General features: G+C 38.7%; 1 protein-coding gene across 1 annotated transcript; it reads left to right on the forward strand.

Annotated features, from left to right (window-relative positions):
* Nucleotides 1-14,069: 14,069 nt before the first annotated feature.
* LOC140592530 (uncharacterized) lies at nucleotides 14,070-17,266 on the forward strand. The gene is made up of 11 exons (XM_072715924.1): nucleotides 14,070-14,102; nucleotides 14,352-14,554; nucleotides 14,943-15,090; nucleotides 15,175-15,855; nucleotides 15,971-16,125; nucleotides 16,219-16,386; nucleotides 16,469-16,513; nucleotides 16,589-16,684; nucleotides 16,944-17,027; nucleotides 17,105-17,193; nucleotides 17,263-17,266. Exons 3-11 carry the CDS (start codon nucleotides 15,063-15,065, stop codon nucleotides 17,264-17,266), a joined length of 1,350 nt encoding a protein of 449 aa, XP_072572025.1. The 5' UTR covers nucleotides 14,070-14,102; nucleotides 14,352-14,554; nucleotides 14,943-15,062.
* The last annotated feature ends 17 nt before the right edge of the window (nucleotides 17,267-17,283 follow it).

Genomic DNA, 17,283 nt, shown 5'->3' on the forward strand with positions numbered 1-17,283 from the left:
AATCCAGTGAGTCAACACGGAAAGATGAAGACACTGAAAGTCAAGTAGTGCTGGTTGCAGAGCTCAAGGGATGTGGAATCTCCAGAAAAACCTCAAGGGGCATTTCTACCAATAATTCTAGAATGCTGAGCACTAGTTAAGGCACAAAATGCAAGTTGCAATAAATCGCAATCCTCAACGCTGAATTTGCAAAAACACTACAAAATAATATTAGTTGGTACAATGGGAGGAGCCTAATGAGGTTCCCCGTCTATGACGTCATAAGCAGGAGGCGGCGTATCCCTTGTTCTGATTGGTCAGGATAGTGCGAGGATTGCTGGGATTGCTGCGAGAGAGTGGTGTTGAGCTGCAGCGATTGTTTGGGATTGTTTTTTTGGAGTGTTTTGAGTGTTTGTGTGCTTTACCTGTTTACGTGGGTGGCTGTTTATTTCTATTTATTGTTCTTATTTCGGTCAGCGTGAGTGCTTGTCTGTCCTGTCTGTTAATCAACAGCGCGATTATTACCGACAGAGAGCTGCGGGTGTCGCGTGCGCGGCGTTTTTCTGTCCGCGTTTAAACTCCGTAACAAACACCCGCGGGGCGATTATAACTAATAACATCTAACGTCGGTATCGCTACCAAGCGTCGGAAAAGGACAGTTGCTCCTGAGCTTTGCTCGGTCGCCAGTCGGGGCCGGGAGGACATTTTCCACTTTTTTCCCGCTCCGGCAGTAGCCTGCTGTGAGGGGGTTTTTGTGGTTTTTCGACCTCCCAAGAGCAACTTCGATTTCGCCTTGTTTTTAGTTCATACTTGGTTCAGGCAGAAGTTCTTCTGGTAAGTAGTAGTAAGTTTATCAGGTTTAAAATTTTTAATAAAATAATAATTAAGTTCCGTTTTAACACAAGTAATAACTTATTTTAGTGTACTCCGCACGTTACTGCATTTATTGTTACGCAAATTAATCTTTATAGTTAAATACACTATATAAATTTACTGGGCTGGGAGTACGGGGTCATAGTGAGTTAATTATGGGGCCAGCTCAGTGTTGCGTTTGCAAGATGTTTGCCCTTCTGGACGTTAGTGTCCAGTCGGACTTCATCTGCGAGCGATGTAAGCTAGTGGACTCACTCATGGTCAAGGTTCGCGACCTTGAGGAGCAACTGGCTCGCATCCAATGCAACAGTGAGTTAGATGAGCTAGTTGATACGCCGTTTAGGGAGACGGTGTGTACGCCACTAACGGGGGGGAGGGAGAATGAAGAGCAGAGAGGTCGAGAGAGCTGGGTGACCGTAGGTCGTAGACGCAGGAAAAGGCGTACACACGTTACAGAGGCGGCATCACCTGAGGTGTCTGTGTCTAACAGGTTTCAGGTGCTTCCAGCTTTAGAGCCGGAAGGGACTGGGGAAGCAGGTGGGCCCTTGGGCACTGAGGAGCCCCCTCCCCCCAGAAAGAGGGAGGTTGTGGTAGTGGGGGATTCAATTATTAGGGGAGTAGACAGTTATGTGTGCACGCGTGATAGAGGGTCCCGTACGGTGTCTTGCCTGCCTGGTGCCCAGGTAGGAGACCTTCCAGATCGTGTGGACAAGCTTTTGGCCCCAGCTGGGGTGGATCCAGTTGTCGTGGTGCATGTTGGCACCAACGACATAGGCAAGGGTAGAAGGGCTGTTCTGCAGGATAAATTTATAGAAGTCGCCAATAAGCTTAGAAGCAGAACGTCCATGGTGGTATTTTCCGAAATACTCCCCGTGCCACGCGCAAGTGAGGCTAAGTTAGCTGAGATAAGGAGATTAAATGCGTGGCTAAAAGGATGGTGTAGGAAAGAGGGGTTTAGGTTTATGGGGCACTGGAGGACCTTCTGGAACAGGTGGGACCTGTTCAAGCCGGATGGGTTGCATCTGAACCGGAGGGGAACCAGTGTACTGGGAAGGCGTATTTGTAGAGTAGTTGAGGAATGTTTAAACTAGGGACTGGGGGGGCAGGGAGGTTAGTTAAGTATGTAACTGGGGGGAAACGGAAAGCCCAAAAAAATCATATTATAAGTAGGCACTGTAATAAGCCTACCCTTTGTTGTCTGTATTTAAACGCCAGGAGTATTAGGAATAAAATTCATGATTTAGAGGCTCTTATCTCATCGGACTCTTATGATATTATAGCAATAACTGAAACGTGGTTGAGTGATAAGGATGGACAAGAATATAATATGGATGGTTACACATTGTTCCGTAAAGACCGTATAGGTAAGAAGGGAGGTGGTGTTGCAGTATATGTAAAGGAAATCTTGCAGGCAAGGGAGCTTACTGATATAAGTAAAAGTACGGAAGCTATATGGGTAAAATTAGATGCTACAAACTCAAATAGCCTAATTGTCGGTGTTTGTTACAGAGCACCCAATGTAGCTGTTGAGGAAAGCAGATTGTTATACAGTGATATTAGGATTATGAGCAATAAAAATGATGTGGTAGTTATGGGTGATTTTAATCTACCGGGGATACAGTGGGACATTGTTGCTGGCTCTTCTGAAAATGAACTTGAGATGGTGGAATTAGTACAGGATTGTTTTTTTACTCAGTTTGTTAACACCCCTACCAGGGGAGATGCCATTCTTGATCTTGTTTTGTCTAATAACCAGGACAGGATTGGTAAATTAGATGTTTTAGAACCACTTGACAGTAGCGATCATAACATGGTTAAATTTGAGGTTAAGTTTAGTGCCCGAAGAGCAAAGTCCAAATCAAAAATATATAATGTTAGGAAGGCTAACTTCAATTGTATGAGATTAAAACTAGAAACCGTGAACTGGATGGAGTTAAATAACAAAACTGTTGAAGAGGCATGGGAATTTTTTAAAAGCACATTATTGCAAGTACAAGAGGACTTCATACCTGTTTCTAGCAAGAATAAATCTAGGAAATTGCAACCTAGGTGGTTTAATAGGGACATAAAGTATAAAGTAAGGAGGAAAAGGGCTTTGTTCCAGAGATGTAAAATAACTGATGATGACATAATAAAGCAAGAGTATCTAAATCTACAGGCTGAATTAAAAAATGACATTAGACGAGCTAAAAGGAATGTCGAAAGGAAGATCGCATTGGAGGCTAAGGATGACGTTAAAAGTTTCTTCCAGTATTTTAACTCTAAAAGAGCTCTAAAAGCTGAAATTACTAATCTGCAGGATAGTAAGGGTCTTATAATTGAAAACGATATTGACATAGTAAATGAGTTCAATGATAGTTTTGCACGGGTATTCACTGTCGAGGACACTAGTAACTTACCAGTTCTTATTACTAATTCAACATCGTCTATAACTAATATATATATAACTGAAGCTGATGTTTTGCAAAGCCTAGCTAAGCTCAAAATAAATAAATCACAGGGCCCTGATGGCATCTTACCTATAGTGTTAAAAGAGATGAGGGATATTATTTGCCGACCCTTAACATTACTGTTTCAAAAATCCTTATCTGAAGGTGTGGTACCTTCTGATTGGAAGCATGCCAACATAACGCCCATTTTCAAAAAAGGGGATAGAAGTAATTTGTCAAACTATAGGCCAATCAGTCTAACTTGTATAACTGGTAAAGTTATGGAGGCTATAATCAAAGAGAAAATGGTAGATTACCTGGACTCAAATAACATTTTGAGGGATAGCCAGCATGGATTTAGGAGAGGTAGATCCTGTTTAACAAATCTGTTGGAGTTTTTTGAGGAAGCTACTCAGGAAGTTGATGATAAGAAGGCCTATGATGTCATCTATTTAGATTTCCAAAAGGCTTTTGATGTTGTTCCCCACAATTTAACATAGACAAATGTAAGGTACTCCATGTAGGGAGCAGAAATATAAAGTACAGGTATTTTATGGGACCTACTGAAATAAAGGTAGCTGATTATGAGAAAGACCTTGGTGTGTATGTTGATGCTTCCATGTCTCATTCTCGCCAGTGTGGGGAAGCAATAAAAAAGGCCAATAGGATGTTGGGGTACATCTCCAGGTGTGTGGAGTTTAAGTCAAGGGAGGTAATGCTAAGATTATACAATTCCTTGGTGAGACCTCACCTAGAATATTGTGTACAGGTTTGGTCACCATATCTTAAAAAGGACATAGCGGCCTTAGAAAAGGTGCAGCGTAGGGCCACAAGAATGATTCCTGGTCTTAGAGGAATGTCATACGAGGAAAGGTTATTTGAGCTAAATCTGTTCAGCCTCAAGCAAAGGAGACTGAGGGGGGACATGATCCAGGTCTATAAGATTCTAACAGGTTTGGATGCTGTTCAACCGAATAGTTACTTCAGCATTAGTTCAAATACAAGAACTCGTGGCCATAGGTGGAAATTAGCGGGAGAACATTTCAAACTGGATTTAAGGAAGCACTTCTTTACACAGCGTGTAGTCAGAGTATGGAATAGTCTTCCTGATAACGTAGTGCAAGCTGAATCCTTGGGTTCCTTTAAATCAGAGCTAGATAAGATTTTAACAACTCTGAGCTATTAGTTAAGTTCTCCCCAAGCGAGCTCGATGGGCCGAATGGCCTCCTCTCGTTTGTATAGTTCTTATGTTCTTATGGTCGAGGATTATGTCCATATGGTATCATACATGCTTATGCCACGTGTTGCCGATAGGGGGCGTATGGTTTGGGGAGCTAATGGTTGCCGTTAAACTTCAATAGAATAATAAATACATGTAATGTATTTTTAATGTGTTATTTTTAATTACGTTTTAACGAATAATAAAACATATAGCAGAATGAACGTAAGCTAGCACATACACGGTGTAGACAATCGCGCCCCGGGACCGTATTTTAAAAGAAAAAGAACGTAAGCTCATTATATTTAACCGAAATGTTTAAAGAATACTCCGTATTTTAAGCACAAAACGACACAAGTCCCAAACTTCTAACTTTTAACCCTCTGGAGCCTAGGGGTAGGAAACACACTCTCACTGACTGGGGCATGATCACACATTTCTTCAAATATCATAAACTTAATTCATGACAAATAAATTATTTCTTATATATTTGTTTTGCCATCACACTCATCTTTATTTTAATATATATTGTAAATATGTTAGATTTTTGTTAAGTTTTAAATTTGACATCAAAATATAGACATTGCAAAATGCAGTTTGGAACATTTGCAGAAACATTATAAAAGTACATCGTAAGCAATGCTGGCAGTTTGTTTTGATCCCAGATATCTGATCACCAAAGTCTTGGCTACATGAAGATGACTAAATGGTGTAGTTGCAACATTCATTTGGATAAATAAATAAGAAAAACCTAACTCATGTAACTATTTCTGGCTCCTTTCATTGAATATGTAGCAACTTTCATGTGTATGAATGAGCCATTGTCACCTGGCCACGTCCCCAACCCCCTTTTATGGCGCTGAAGGGGATGTATCTGGATCGCGTTTCACCGTTGCGCTGTTAATCAAATTACCATGCGAATGCGATTTGAATACGCGCTAATGCGGCTATTTAAAATGTGAATAGCGATCTTCAGGTGAGAGCGGTATACACGATATATTACCGATGCAGGTAAAACAAAGTAAGATGACAAGGTTTACTTTTTTGCCGATTTAACCTAATTAAAAAAACTTTAATACTTCCGACAATGGACGTTTTGAAAAGAAGACAGATTACAGATTTATCCAGCGTTTTTTTCATGATTCTACATTAAGATTTCAGCGAGATATAAACTGAAATAGACGCGAAAAGTACGCGATGTCGCCGACGACATACTCGACCCCAGAGAGTTAAACAAGGAGAGGCATGCCCGAGCGAAACACTATCAAAAGAGCAAATGCGAAACAAGCACAAATATTTTAGCCCAAGTTTTTTAAAATGAGAAAAAGCCGTAATCAGTTTAACAGTTTTATTTCAATATAAAATAGAAAATGTATTTGACCAAACGCGAAGATCCATCGATAGCGGCTCTGGGTTCCGTCGATGTCTCACAAACAGCGGGGTCAAGGCGGCCATTATTCCGCAACGGAGCGAACCGACATGCTACCGGTCTGTTCAAAAGTTGTGCGTCAAATGATTGTCCGTGGGGGGCAGCACTTGACGTATGCGCACTCACCCCTGATTTACACTGGATGCGTATCCGCTGCGGTGCGAATGCACTGCGTTCCCATTCCGTCCGAGGCCGTCCGCCAATTCACACTGGATGCGTTTGTGGTCCGTATCTGATCCGGCACGCCGCTGGTTTGCGAGATCACATGACCATGGGAGAATATCATTTAACATAACATGTATCTATGTTTCTATGGATAAAATAATGTGTCACTCCCATATAGCAGCAGCGGTTACAGCACAAAGTGTACTGTACTGTTACGTTTTACATGACAGTGTCACGCACGTAAAGGCAGTGTCCCGTGACTACGCCGGCACTGTCACGGGACAGTGTACTGTACCGTTACGTTTTACATGGCAGTGTCACGCACGTAAAGGCAGTGTCTCGTGACTACGCCGGCATTGTCACGGGACAGCGCTGCACTGTCACGGGACAGCGCAGAACTGTACTGTTACGTCTGGCATGCACGTATTGGCAGTGTCTCGTAGTACAGTCTGACTTGTCTGATTATCCCGTGGCAGAACGTTGAGTGCCACTGAAGGTATATTCGTCCAAAACAAACCAATATTCAATCATTAGCAGTTCTGTTTTTAATCACCACTTAGTCTTGTCGTATTTATTAGGCTATATTAATGGAAACATAATACGTGGGAAGATGTGAACGTGATTTCTACTGTTACTTAATGACAAAACAAAGAAGTTATGGCAATGATATGCTATTGTTTTTCATCCAAAGACGCGCCCCTAGTGGTACATGACAGTTACTTCAGATTGTCACGCTGCGGGGGAAATACAATTTCTGGCAGCGCACTCATAATCCAACGCTTTGTATAAGCGTATTTTTTCACATCGCTGTAAGCATTACACTGCTGAGAGAACGTGAATGCAATATCTACCATTTATTAATAAAAAAAACATTGAAAACCTGATGTGTAACGAAAGCTATCGTAGCTATTCCAAAGACGCGCCCCTAGTGGCACATGCCAGTTACTTCAGATTGTCACGCTGCGGGGGAAATACGATTTCTGGCAGCGCACTCATAATCCAACGCTTTGTATAAGCGTATTTTTTCACATCGCTGTAAGCATTACACTGCCTTGAGAGCGTGAATGCAATATCTACCATTTATTAATAAAAAAAACATTGAAAACCTGATGTGTAACGAAAGCTATCATAGCTATTCCAAAGACGCGCCCCTAGTGGCACATGCCAGTTACTTCAGATTGTCACGCTGCGGGGGAAATACGATTTCTGGCAGCGCACTCATAATCCAACGCTTTGTATAAGCATATTTTTCACAACGCTGTAAGCATTACACTGCTCTACCATTCATTGATTAAAAAACGATTGAAAACCTGATGTGTAACGAATGCTATCATAGCTATTCCAAAGACGCTACCCCTAGTGGTACATGCCAGTTACTTCAGATTGTCACGCTGCGGGGGAAATACGATGTCTGGAAGCGCACTCATAATCCAGCGCTTTGAATAAGCGTATTTTTCACAACGCTGTAAGCATTACACTGCTCTACCATTCATTGATTAAAAAAACGATTGAAAACCTGATGTGTAACGAATGCTATCATAGCTATTCCAAAGACGCTACCCCTAGTGGTACATGCCAGTTACTTCAGATTGTCACGCTGCGGGGGAAATACGATGTCTGGAAGCGCACTCATAATCCAGCGCTTTGAATAAGCGTATTTTTCACAACGCTGTAAGCATTACACTGCTGATAGAACGTGAATGCAATATCTACCATTCATTAATAAAAAACGATTTAAAACCTGATGTTTAACGAATGCTATCATAGCTATTCCAAAGACGCTACCCCTAGTGGCACATGCCAGTTACTTCAGATTGTCACGCTGCGGGGGAAATACGATGTCTGGAAGCGCACTCATAATTCAACGCTTTGAATAAGCGTATTTTCCACAACACTGTAAGCATTACACTGCTCTACCATTCATTGATTAAAAAAACGATTGAAAACCTGATGTGTAACGAAAGCTATCATAGCTATTCCAAAGACGCGCCCCTAGTGGCACATGCCAGTTACTTCAGATTGTCACGCTGCGGGGGGAATACGATGTCTGGAAGCGCACTCATAGTCCAACGCTTTGTATAAGCGTATTTTCCACAACACTGTAAGCATTACACTGCTCTACCATTCATTGATTAAAAAAACGATTGAAAACCTGATGTGTAACGAATGCTATCATAGCTATTCCAAAGACGCTACCCCTAGTGGCACATGCCAGTTACTTCAGATTGTCACGCTGCGGGGGGAATACGATGTCTGGAAGCGCACTCATAGTCCAACGCTTTGTATAAGCGTATTTTTCACAACGCTGTAAGCATTACACTGCTGATAGAACGTGAATGCAATATCTACCATTCATTAATAAAAAACGATTGAAAACCTGATGTGTAACGAAAGCTATCATAGCTATTCCAAAAACGCTCCCCCTAGTGGTACATGCCAGTTACTTCAGATTGTCACCTTGTTTTAAGAAATAGGACGTCCAGTTGGCAAATGTAATGCAGTATAACATAAACAATATGGCAATATGTATATGAATTTCAATTCAATTTTACATGGCGCCTTTCACAACAGTCGTCCCAAGGCGCTTGACATGGATGTGTTGTAATACATTAATACATTACAACATCATTAGACAGAGTAATACATAACGGCAAGTAAGTCATTGTGTTTGTGTGTGTGTGTGTGTGTACACATCTGTCCCTACACTGACAGCCACAGTAAAATTTGCTGTACTAGCTTGACACAATAGTTTTGACACATGCTAGTGATGCTTGTTAGAAGCTAAGAAAAGACTGATTAAAATAATATGACTTTACAATGCTTCACGCAAACAATTTAGACAGTATTACGAAACCTTTGATCGTCATAAAATGTACTTTTTTAACCTGAAAAGTATTTTTTGCGGAAGGAATGGTCATATGTGGCTCCATTCTTCCAGGAAGAAGGAGGGGCTCACTGAGTGTGTGCAGTGTGAATATCATCACTACAGTTCATTCTTGATTTTAGGAACAAACAGACAAATGCCAATGTCACAAAGAAAAAGTCATGCACTATTGACAACTACTGATTCTAAACATTACGGGCACCTGCACAAGTTCCTATGTCAACTTAGCCTCACTGTAATTTGTAAGCATATACATTTTTCTAGAATTATGTTTGCAAATCCTATACTTGACAGAATACTGGAGCCTATTTATTCATTTACCTTGCACTTTTAATCCAAATTTAGCTATTTCAATTTGTACTCATTTCTACCTTCAACACAATATTACCTTCTGGTTCATAAATTTTAAACCAATTCCATTTTCTGTACTTCTCTAGTAGTTTTTTTTTTTAACAGAATGGTACTTAAATTACTGTATATTTCTTGTCCTGTGGAACATTTACTGATTTATGTTCATTGTTGAATTGTGGCTTTGGTGAAACACTGTTTGATTCTGCTTCTGTTATTCTGTAAAATGTACTGTGAATTATAACAGGCCTAAAATTACTCAGTGTATGATATAGTTCCCGTGTGTTGTTTCTCATTAATAAAATCACCAATGATAACCAAGATGATCCTTTCCCTCTCATTTCATGAACGATGTATCTTCATCGTTCATAAATTGGAGTGATTTCTGAAATAATTTCACTGTTATTATGAATAACCTATCGACATTGCAAGCTTCAACACAAACATTTCTGACTAATCTTAATATTTGTTAAATAAAAACAAACACTTTACAATTTAAAGACGCGACCCGACAGAGTCGCCAATGTGTCTGCTAAATATCAGGCGCGATAAAAGACTTTGCCGGCGACTCCAAATCCTGCAGGTGTGAAAAGTCTCATAGCAACAGCCAATGAGAACGCAAGACACGGGGTGAGGTGAAACCCGAGACGAGAGTTGAGAAAGGAGTTGAAAAGGCATAAAAGTTCAGTTTGTTTAGAACGCATTCAATTCTAGTGTTCAGATAGTTATTTTTCTTGTAACATTTACTTTACTCAGATAGATATGACTTGTTACTAGTCAAAATTGAATTGAGGATATGTCAGGCAAAAATACAATGGAAGTCAATGGGAATATATAACTAGTAAAAATTTAATTATAGAGCTCTATAATATTAATTCTTACTAGTAAAAATACAATTCTTACAAGTAAGAGTTGCATTGTGGATATCTTGAATACATTTTACTACTAAAAAAAATCTATGTTATTTTTACTAGTAAGAATTAAGTTATGATGAGTAAGCCTTATGCCAATTAAAGACAATTTGGTTCGCCATAGGGGCGAGTCTTGGAACATTTCACCTGTGTATTGGGGGGTGGGGGTGGGGGGCTATTGTACAATTTAAATGAAGTCAAAATGTATTTGGTACAGACGATTTCTGACTATTCTTCTTTATCTTACGATTACACACCATAAATCCTAAGTAATCCCTCCTCAGATGATTCCAAATTTCTGTAACATTAAGGATTAGTTTTAGAGAGGTCTCCCTTACGGTCAATGGTTGAAAATCAACTGAAACTCCTCCCTTTTAGAGTTTGTCTATGGTCGCATCTTCATCTAGAATCAAACAGGAGAGCGTCACTGTTTAAAAATGACTCTGCAAAGTTATAATTTTACCTCATGCGAAGAATTAATAAAAAACGAAAACTGCCAATATTGTCGCGATCCAGTTTTTGCATCGTTGACACACGTTCAACAAAAGCATTGGAAATTTGCAATATGTTTTATTGACAATAACGAAGGTGAGTACATGCGTTAAATTACACCAAACTGAGAAAGATACCCATTGGCTTATATGCAAGATCTACAAATATAAATAATTTCCTAAGACGATATTTGATCATTTTAGGCCTTCTACACTCTAAGCTAAAATTGTAATTATTATTTTTTTGCTTTTCCTCTGTTTGTCATTGGGGCTGTACCCTCAAGGGTTTGCCAATTGTTCCATTAGCTGTAAGAAATTGTACCTTTTAAGGTACAGAAATGGACTATGGGCAAAATTTCTGTACACCTGATAGTACATTAATGCTGTTTGTACCTTTTGTATGTTCCCCAGAGTCCATTTCTGTACCTTAACATGAACAATTACAAGGGTACAGCCCCAGTGACAAGGAAAGAAACTATTTGACCCTTTTTTCTGAGAGTGTAGGTACTGATAATACAGGCCAAAATAATCAGCAATGCATAAATCCTTTAATTTTTAAAATTTCTGCTTTTAGTAAAGCTGAAGGACCTGTACATGTTTTGAGCTCACTCATATTGTTTTTCAACAGAAAGGTTCACCATCCCTTGTTTTTGCCATAAAGGCAAAGAACAAAAAAGAGCTCATTGGCATTGCCCTAGGTGTGAAAAGGTGGTGTTGAGGCATTGCAACTTTGCTGCGCATCTGGAAAAACATGGTAATAATTTGGAATGAACGTTGATAAACTGCACATATGTTTTAAGCATACATCTGCACAAATTAATTAAAATTACCAAGATATAATTTAATCTTGTAATCTAAACAATTAACATGTACCTATTTATTTACATTTCAGGACTTGTTCTGGCTGCGAAAAAGACAGAACTTGAAAAAGGTTTGTGAAATGATTAGCAACAGTTATTAAATTTCACAACTTTGAGGATTGGCTTTTATGTTTCTAAATAGTGTAAGGGCAAATCATAAGATGTAATTAAGGTATATTTTTATATCATTTTAAAAATTATTTTTAAATTAAATTGAGTTAGTTTGAATATAGTAATTCTTTTAGCCTTGTCTCTGTCCACTGCTTATTTTCCAGTATATAACTTTGTGTAAACTATACTCCTAACAAAGATAGAAATAACAATATAAAATACAGACAAATTAGAAAAGTCTGACATTATACAATTTTTAATTAACCATTGACAGATACATACATATGTCTGTTGGTAGAGAGATGTGAGTGCAAAATTTTGTCTCCATCATCATTCAGAATATCTGATGCTGAAATAATTGATAATTCACCGTATATTCTAAAGAACCATAGAAGTATATTTAGCAAATTGCTTCCTTTTCATACAATCATATCGTGTTGATCCGAATACAAAACGAGTATTTTCCTCAAAATACATTTGCGGGCCAATATGATAATACCTCTATATTTCTGCATTACTGTCATTTTTAAAAATTACATTATGCATATATAGATAATTCACATAATTGAAATAATATATTTTATGTCTAAAATATTTAATTTGTACCTATTGTTAATGTTATTTTTATTTTCAGACAGTGGAAAAAGATCATTTCAGGACGAGCCAAACAGTGAAAAAAAGGTTGTCGCTGCTACAGCTGTGCAGCTACATAACTGCTCCATTTGCAAGGTCTCTTTCACCTGTACTGCAAGCCTTAGGAGACATGAAAAAAAACATCATAGCTGGGATTCAGAGCCCATTGTATGTGTTGATGTAGAGAAAGGCATCTTTTTTACTGCTAAACATAAACAAGGACTTAGAACTCCAATTCATGTCTGTAAGTCTACGCCATCACAAGCAATTGACTGTGAATTGCAAGATTGCAGGGAATTTATGTCCTTAGCAAAGCTTAGTGGTAAACCAGGTACGGAGTGTGAACATCTCAGAAGAGTTTCCAATGCACCTGTTTATGTCAGTCCAGAAGAACTTAAAGCAGAGACTATGGAATCAATGGCCGATCGGGGGTTAATATCCAAAGAGAGGAGGCTGGAATGCATTAAGATTGACACTGCAGCGGCTGCTGAAGGTGCCTGCACAGTCTACCCAATCTTCTATGATCAGTATGGTTATTCTGGAAGACATGTTTATTTTTCTGTATATACAAATGAAAAAGAAGCATGGTGTCTATTTGGCCGAACCAGAGTGACCTTTGACAAGGTGTCTGGCAAGTGGTATTGCCCTTGCAGAAGCACTAGAAAGCTACGCAGATGTTCTCACATGTGCCTGGCAATGTGGTGGCTTTATCAAGAGAAAGAGGACCTTTTAACAGCAGAAGACCAGGAGATGAGCGATACAATTGAACCTGAAGCTGAAGATTTGGAAGAGACTTCTGATTTTTTTTCTTCAAGTGAAATACAGAAGATGACATGCTATTTATGGGAATTTAAACGAATTCCAGAAAGTCTTCCCCCAGATCTGAAAAGGGAACAGAAGCCTCTTCCAGCTGCCTTTGTCCCCGAAGAATCTCTATGTCCATACTGTCCTGGTCCCACACGACCACAACTTTCAAACCCTACAGTTGTGACTTCAAATGCCATAATCTATGGTCTTTATTCAGTGACAAAAGGTTTGTGATACAATTAAGGTATATTCTTAACAGCAATACTTTTCTTCAAACAGACCCTGATTAACCAATTGTTCTTTTTTGATGTAGGTGTTCAAATATCTGTCAAAAACTGTTTAGCATGCAACATGAAGGTGCGCTTCCAGGAGTATAAATCTGGCTACCACAACTTCAATAATAAAGTGCTGTTGAGCATTCCACTGTGTTCCATGCTTACTACAGCAGTTAAGGTAAAATCGCCTTTAATCACAGAACTACAGTGTCACTTTCATTCTTTTCATATTCTGCAATTATACTAATAAATATGTACTTTTTATGCAGCGCAATACTGCAATCGGCCGTTTCCTTTCAATGATGGAGGATCACCTTGATGTTCATCTACATCACAACACACTGAGGAAAGCATTTTTCCATTTCTCTGCACTGACCGATTACAAATATGAATTCTGTTGTAACCGCTGTGGACACCATCCTCCCATCCTTATTGCTGATGCTAACTGGAAAGTTGCCTTCGAACTACCAGGTGAGTATCTTATGGCAAAATTTCCTTATAAGATTAAAATATGTATAATGAGAACTAAAATAAAAATGAATTTTAAAATGTGTATTTTTTTCACAAATAACAGTAAACCTGTTGAGAAGGCCACCAGAAGATATTCAGCAGACTGATTTGTCTGTTAACATTGAAAGGAGATGGGAAGATCTTGAGAAAGAACTCATTGCTGTTGGATTCTGTGATGGTAGTATTTTACTTACATATTTATGTAGTTGATCATTTTATACAAAACAATTACATTAGAATACATTGTTACCAATTACACAGACCCCTGGCATAACTTTAAGGTTAAGTGTCTTGCTCAGGGATACTGTGATATACTAGCTGCATTTGGGAATCAGACCTGTCACCTTGTCACCTGGGTTTATAGTGCAATACAGTTTTTGTTGCATTTTTGTTCTTTTGATTGAACTTAACATTTTACGTTCCTTAGGTACAAAGTCAAAGAATCCATTTACTGGTAAAGTTTCCTACTCTGCTTTCGCCCCTTGGATTGGAGCATTGAGTAGAGTGGGACCTGTTGTGCCAAAAACAGAAGTCCTAAAAGGGTTTTCAAGACATCTGTCAGATTCTGATGCTAAACCCAAGGGTTCAATTTCAGAAGACACCTTTCTTCACCTACTTGAATCCAAGAAGGTAGTAACATTGTGCTATTTACCTGAAGCTGCTCTAGAGAGTGACCAACATTCATTGATTATTGAGATGTTTAATTGCTTATTTTATCAGATGCTTTTGTCTAAAGTGGTTTATATCTAGATTTATATGAACAATCCCATAGAGTAACCTGTGATTATGTACCTTGCTCAAGAATACAGTGATGGTGGGTATTTAGTGTGGGAGTTGCACCTGTGTGTTGCACATAGTCCAGCATCCTCAAGTGGTGTGCAAATATCTGATCAGATGGTTAAAGCAGGATATTTATTAGTATCTTTATTCATTCAGAGATCGTCTTTTGTATATTACCACACTTATCCAATAAATCACATTTAGATGTATTTTTAACATGTTTATTTCTATTTTACAGCCACAAAAGTCAGAGCTGGTTTCTGCTTGTTCTGAACTTGGTGTTTCCTCAGAAGGATCTGTATCAGATATATTGAATCGCTTAGAGGAGCTTCTACTATACAAAGACATCTATCCTAAGATGTTTATTAAACTTCAAAAAACAGGAGGTACATATTTCAAAATCAATTACTTTATGAATACTGTAAGAGAGTGGAAATTTATATATAATATGATATGTCATATTTCTTTAGGTGGAGTTCTTCATGCAAGTTGCATGCACTCAGTAGTTTACTACTGCTCTCCCCTCTGGTGGCAAGAATCAGCTAGAGACCACACTGATGGTCTTCTTAGCTTCAAAATTCCACCAACGATATACATCTCAGATGTTGCTGGACGCGTCGCAAGACACACAAACAACCGAACAGCACAGCAGTTTTTTCAACCTAATGATGGAAGGCTAATTTCGGCAACACCTGAAAATATCTCCAAGGCTTCACAAGGAAAAATCCACTTCAATTTCTCATGGGTTAAATTTTTAACCCAACCAGGAGGTCCTGTACTCTCAATGTCTAAGAACCCAAGCCTACAATCACCACATCCAGTTACACGAACAGCTGACAGATTTTCGCTTTATGATCGGTTTCACCAAAGAAACCAAAAAAGACCAGAAGAGAAGCTCAGGAGCCTTGAGCTGCTTCCAGATTTGGCAAACATCCTCAACAGCTCCTTGGCTGAACAGCTCAATAAGGAGCTTGCTAATTCAAGATACTTTTTGTGCCAGCTCAAAGATTTTCACTATATGTTTATGCTGAGACTAGTCTTCCATCTGCATAATCAACGGATCAACTTGGCATTCTTCTCCAAGATGCAAAAACAGACAGATCACCATACAGATATTGGCTGTGATGGGAGGATAACCCTTTTTGGCACATGTAAGTTTGCAAATTTTCTTAAGTTGTAAAGTATTCCAAATTGATTTCATTATTGATTGATTTCAGTATTGATAACTGATTTCATAATTTCACATTACACTTTGTGTTTACATAGTTCAACAGAAACAAGGTCCAATGGGAAAGAAGCCTTACCCATTAGCAGGAAAAAAAGAGACAGAAGGTCAAGAAAAGATTAGTTGTTCAGAAAAAGATGGAAAGCAAAGACATAAGTTCTCTTTGATGCTGTTTCCAACTGAACCACAAAACAAGGTATTCCATTATTTTTGGTAGGACACAATCAATAAACTTAAACAACTTAAACAAATGCATGTATTTATTATATTTCTTTTCTTGTCAAATAAGGACAAACTGCTGGAGTTGCATAAAAAGGTAAAAGACCGGAAGCATCTCCTCGTTAAGTTTGGCTTGAGTGGTGCAAGCTTAGAAGATCTTCGTAGCCTCCTGCCCCCAGAGTACCTAACAATGGAACATGATGCACCTACTGCTCCGCTACCATGGTTAACAGATGATGTAAGTTTTACTGACAAGATTATCCTTCCATATGAACTATCTGATTAACCCGGCATTTATTCAACTCTTTTTCTTCCCCCAGGTGGTAAATTGCAGAATTGCCCAACTTGCACAAGGCAATGAGAAGGTTTGTGAGAAAATAATCAACAATTACTGATGTATTTACATATATGTTATTACATGTATGTCTTTGTGAATACAGGTGAAGATACTGCCCACATATGTCTTTGTTTGCTGGTGGCGTGACTGGCATACACTTCTTCAGATATCAGATCGCACTCTTGAGTGGTCCTTGAAGGTAATCATGCAAACATGGAAATAGGAAGATTATGTGTTTTTCTGAGAATCTTTGCATTCATATAGATAGTTATCAGCCTTGGAACCCATGAAAATTAGCCATAAATTGAAGACAGTTAAATACATTATTATACAAGGAAAAAAGTCCCTCAATTACGATGGTCTTACAATCCAGGATCCAAATACATTTCCAATAAAAGACAAAAACAAAAGTTATTCTTGCTCTCATACTAATCAAAGATGTTGTTATCCTCTGGCAGGATATGCAGTCTCAGTGTACAGTGTTGTTTCCAAGATGTGTTGGAGGAAAAACACCAGAAAAAGGAAACCACTTCATACTTTGGGTACGAACTGTACTTGTATGTAATACACTTGTTCTCAGAAATAGTATTGTATTTCTAATTATACCACTGCTTTGCAGGTATTTGATGGGGCTCATAAAGAAATTAGAATTTATGACTCCATGCAATACCATTCCAAGATTGATAAAACAGATATGGAGATTCTAAGGTATGGAATGCAAAATTGCTTTAAAGTGATTCTAAGTTTTGGGTCAATTATTCTCTCTCTCTGTCAAAGTTAATTGCTACTCAAGTGAGA

Source organism: Paramormyrops kingsleyae, chromosome 9 (assembly GCF_048594095.1).
Source record: "Paramormyrops kingsleyae isolate MSU_618 chromosome 9, PKINGS_0.4, whole genome shotgun sequence".
NCBI lineage: Eukaryota > Metazoa > Chordata > Actinopteri > Osteoglossiformes > Mormyridae > Paramormyrops > Paramormyrops kingsleyae.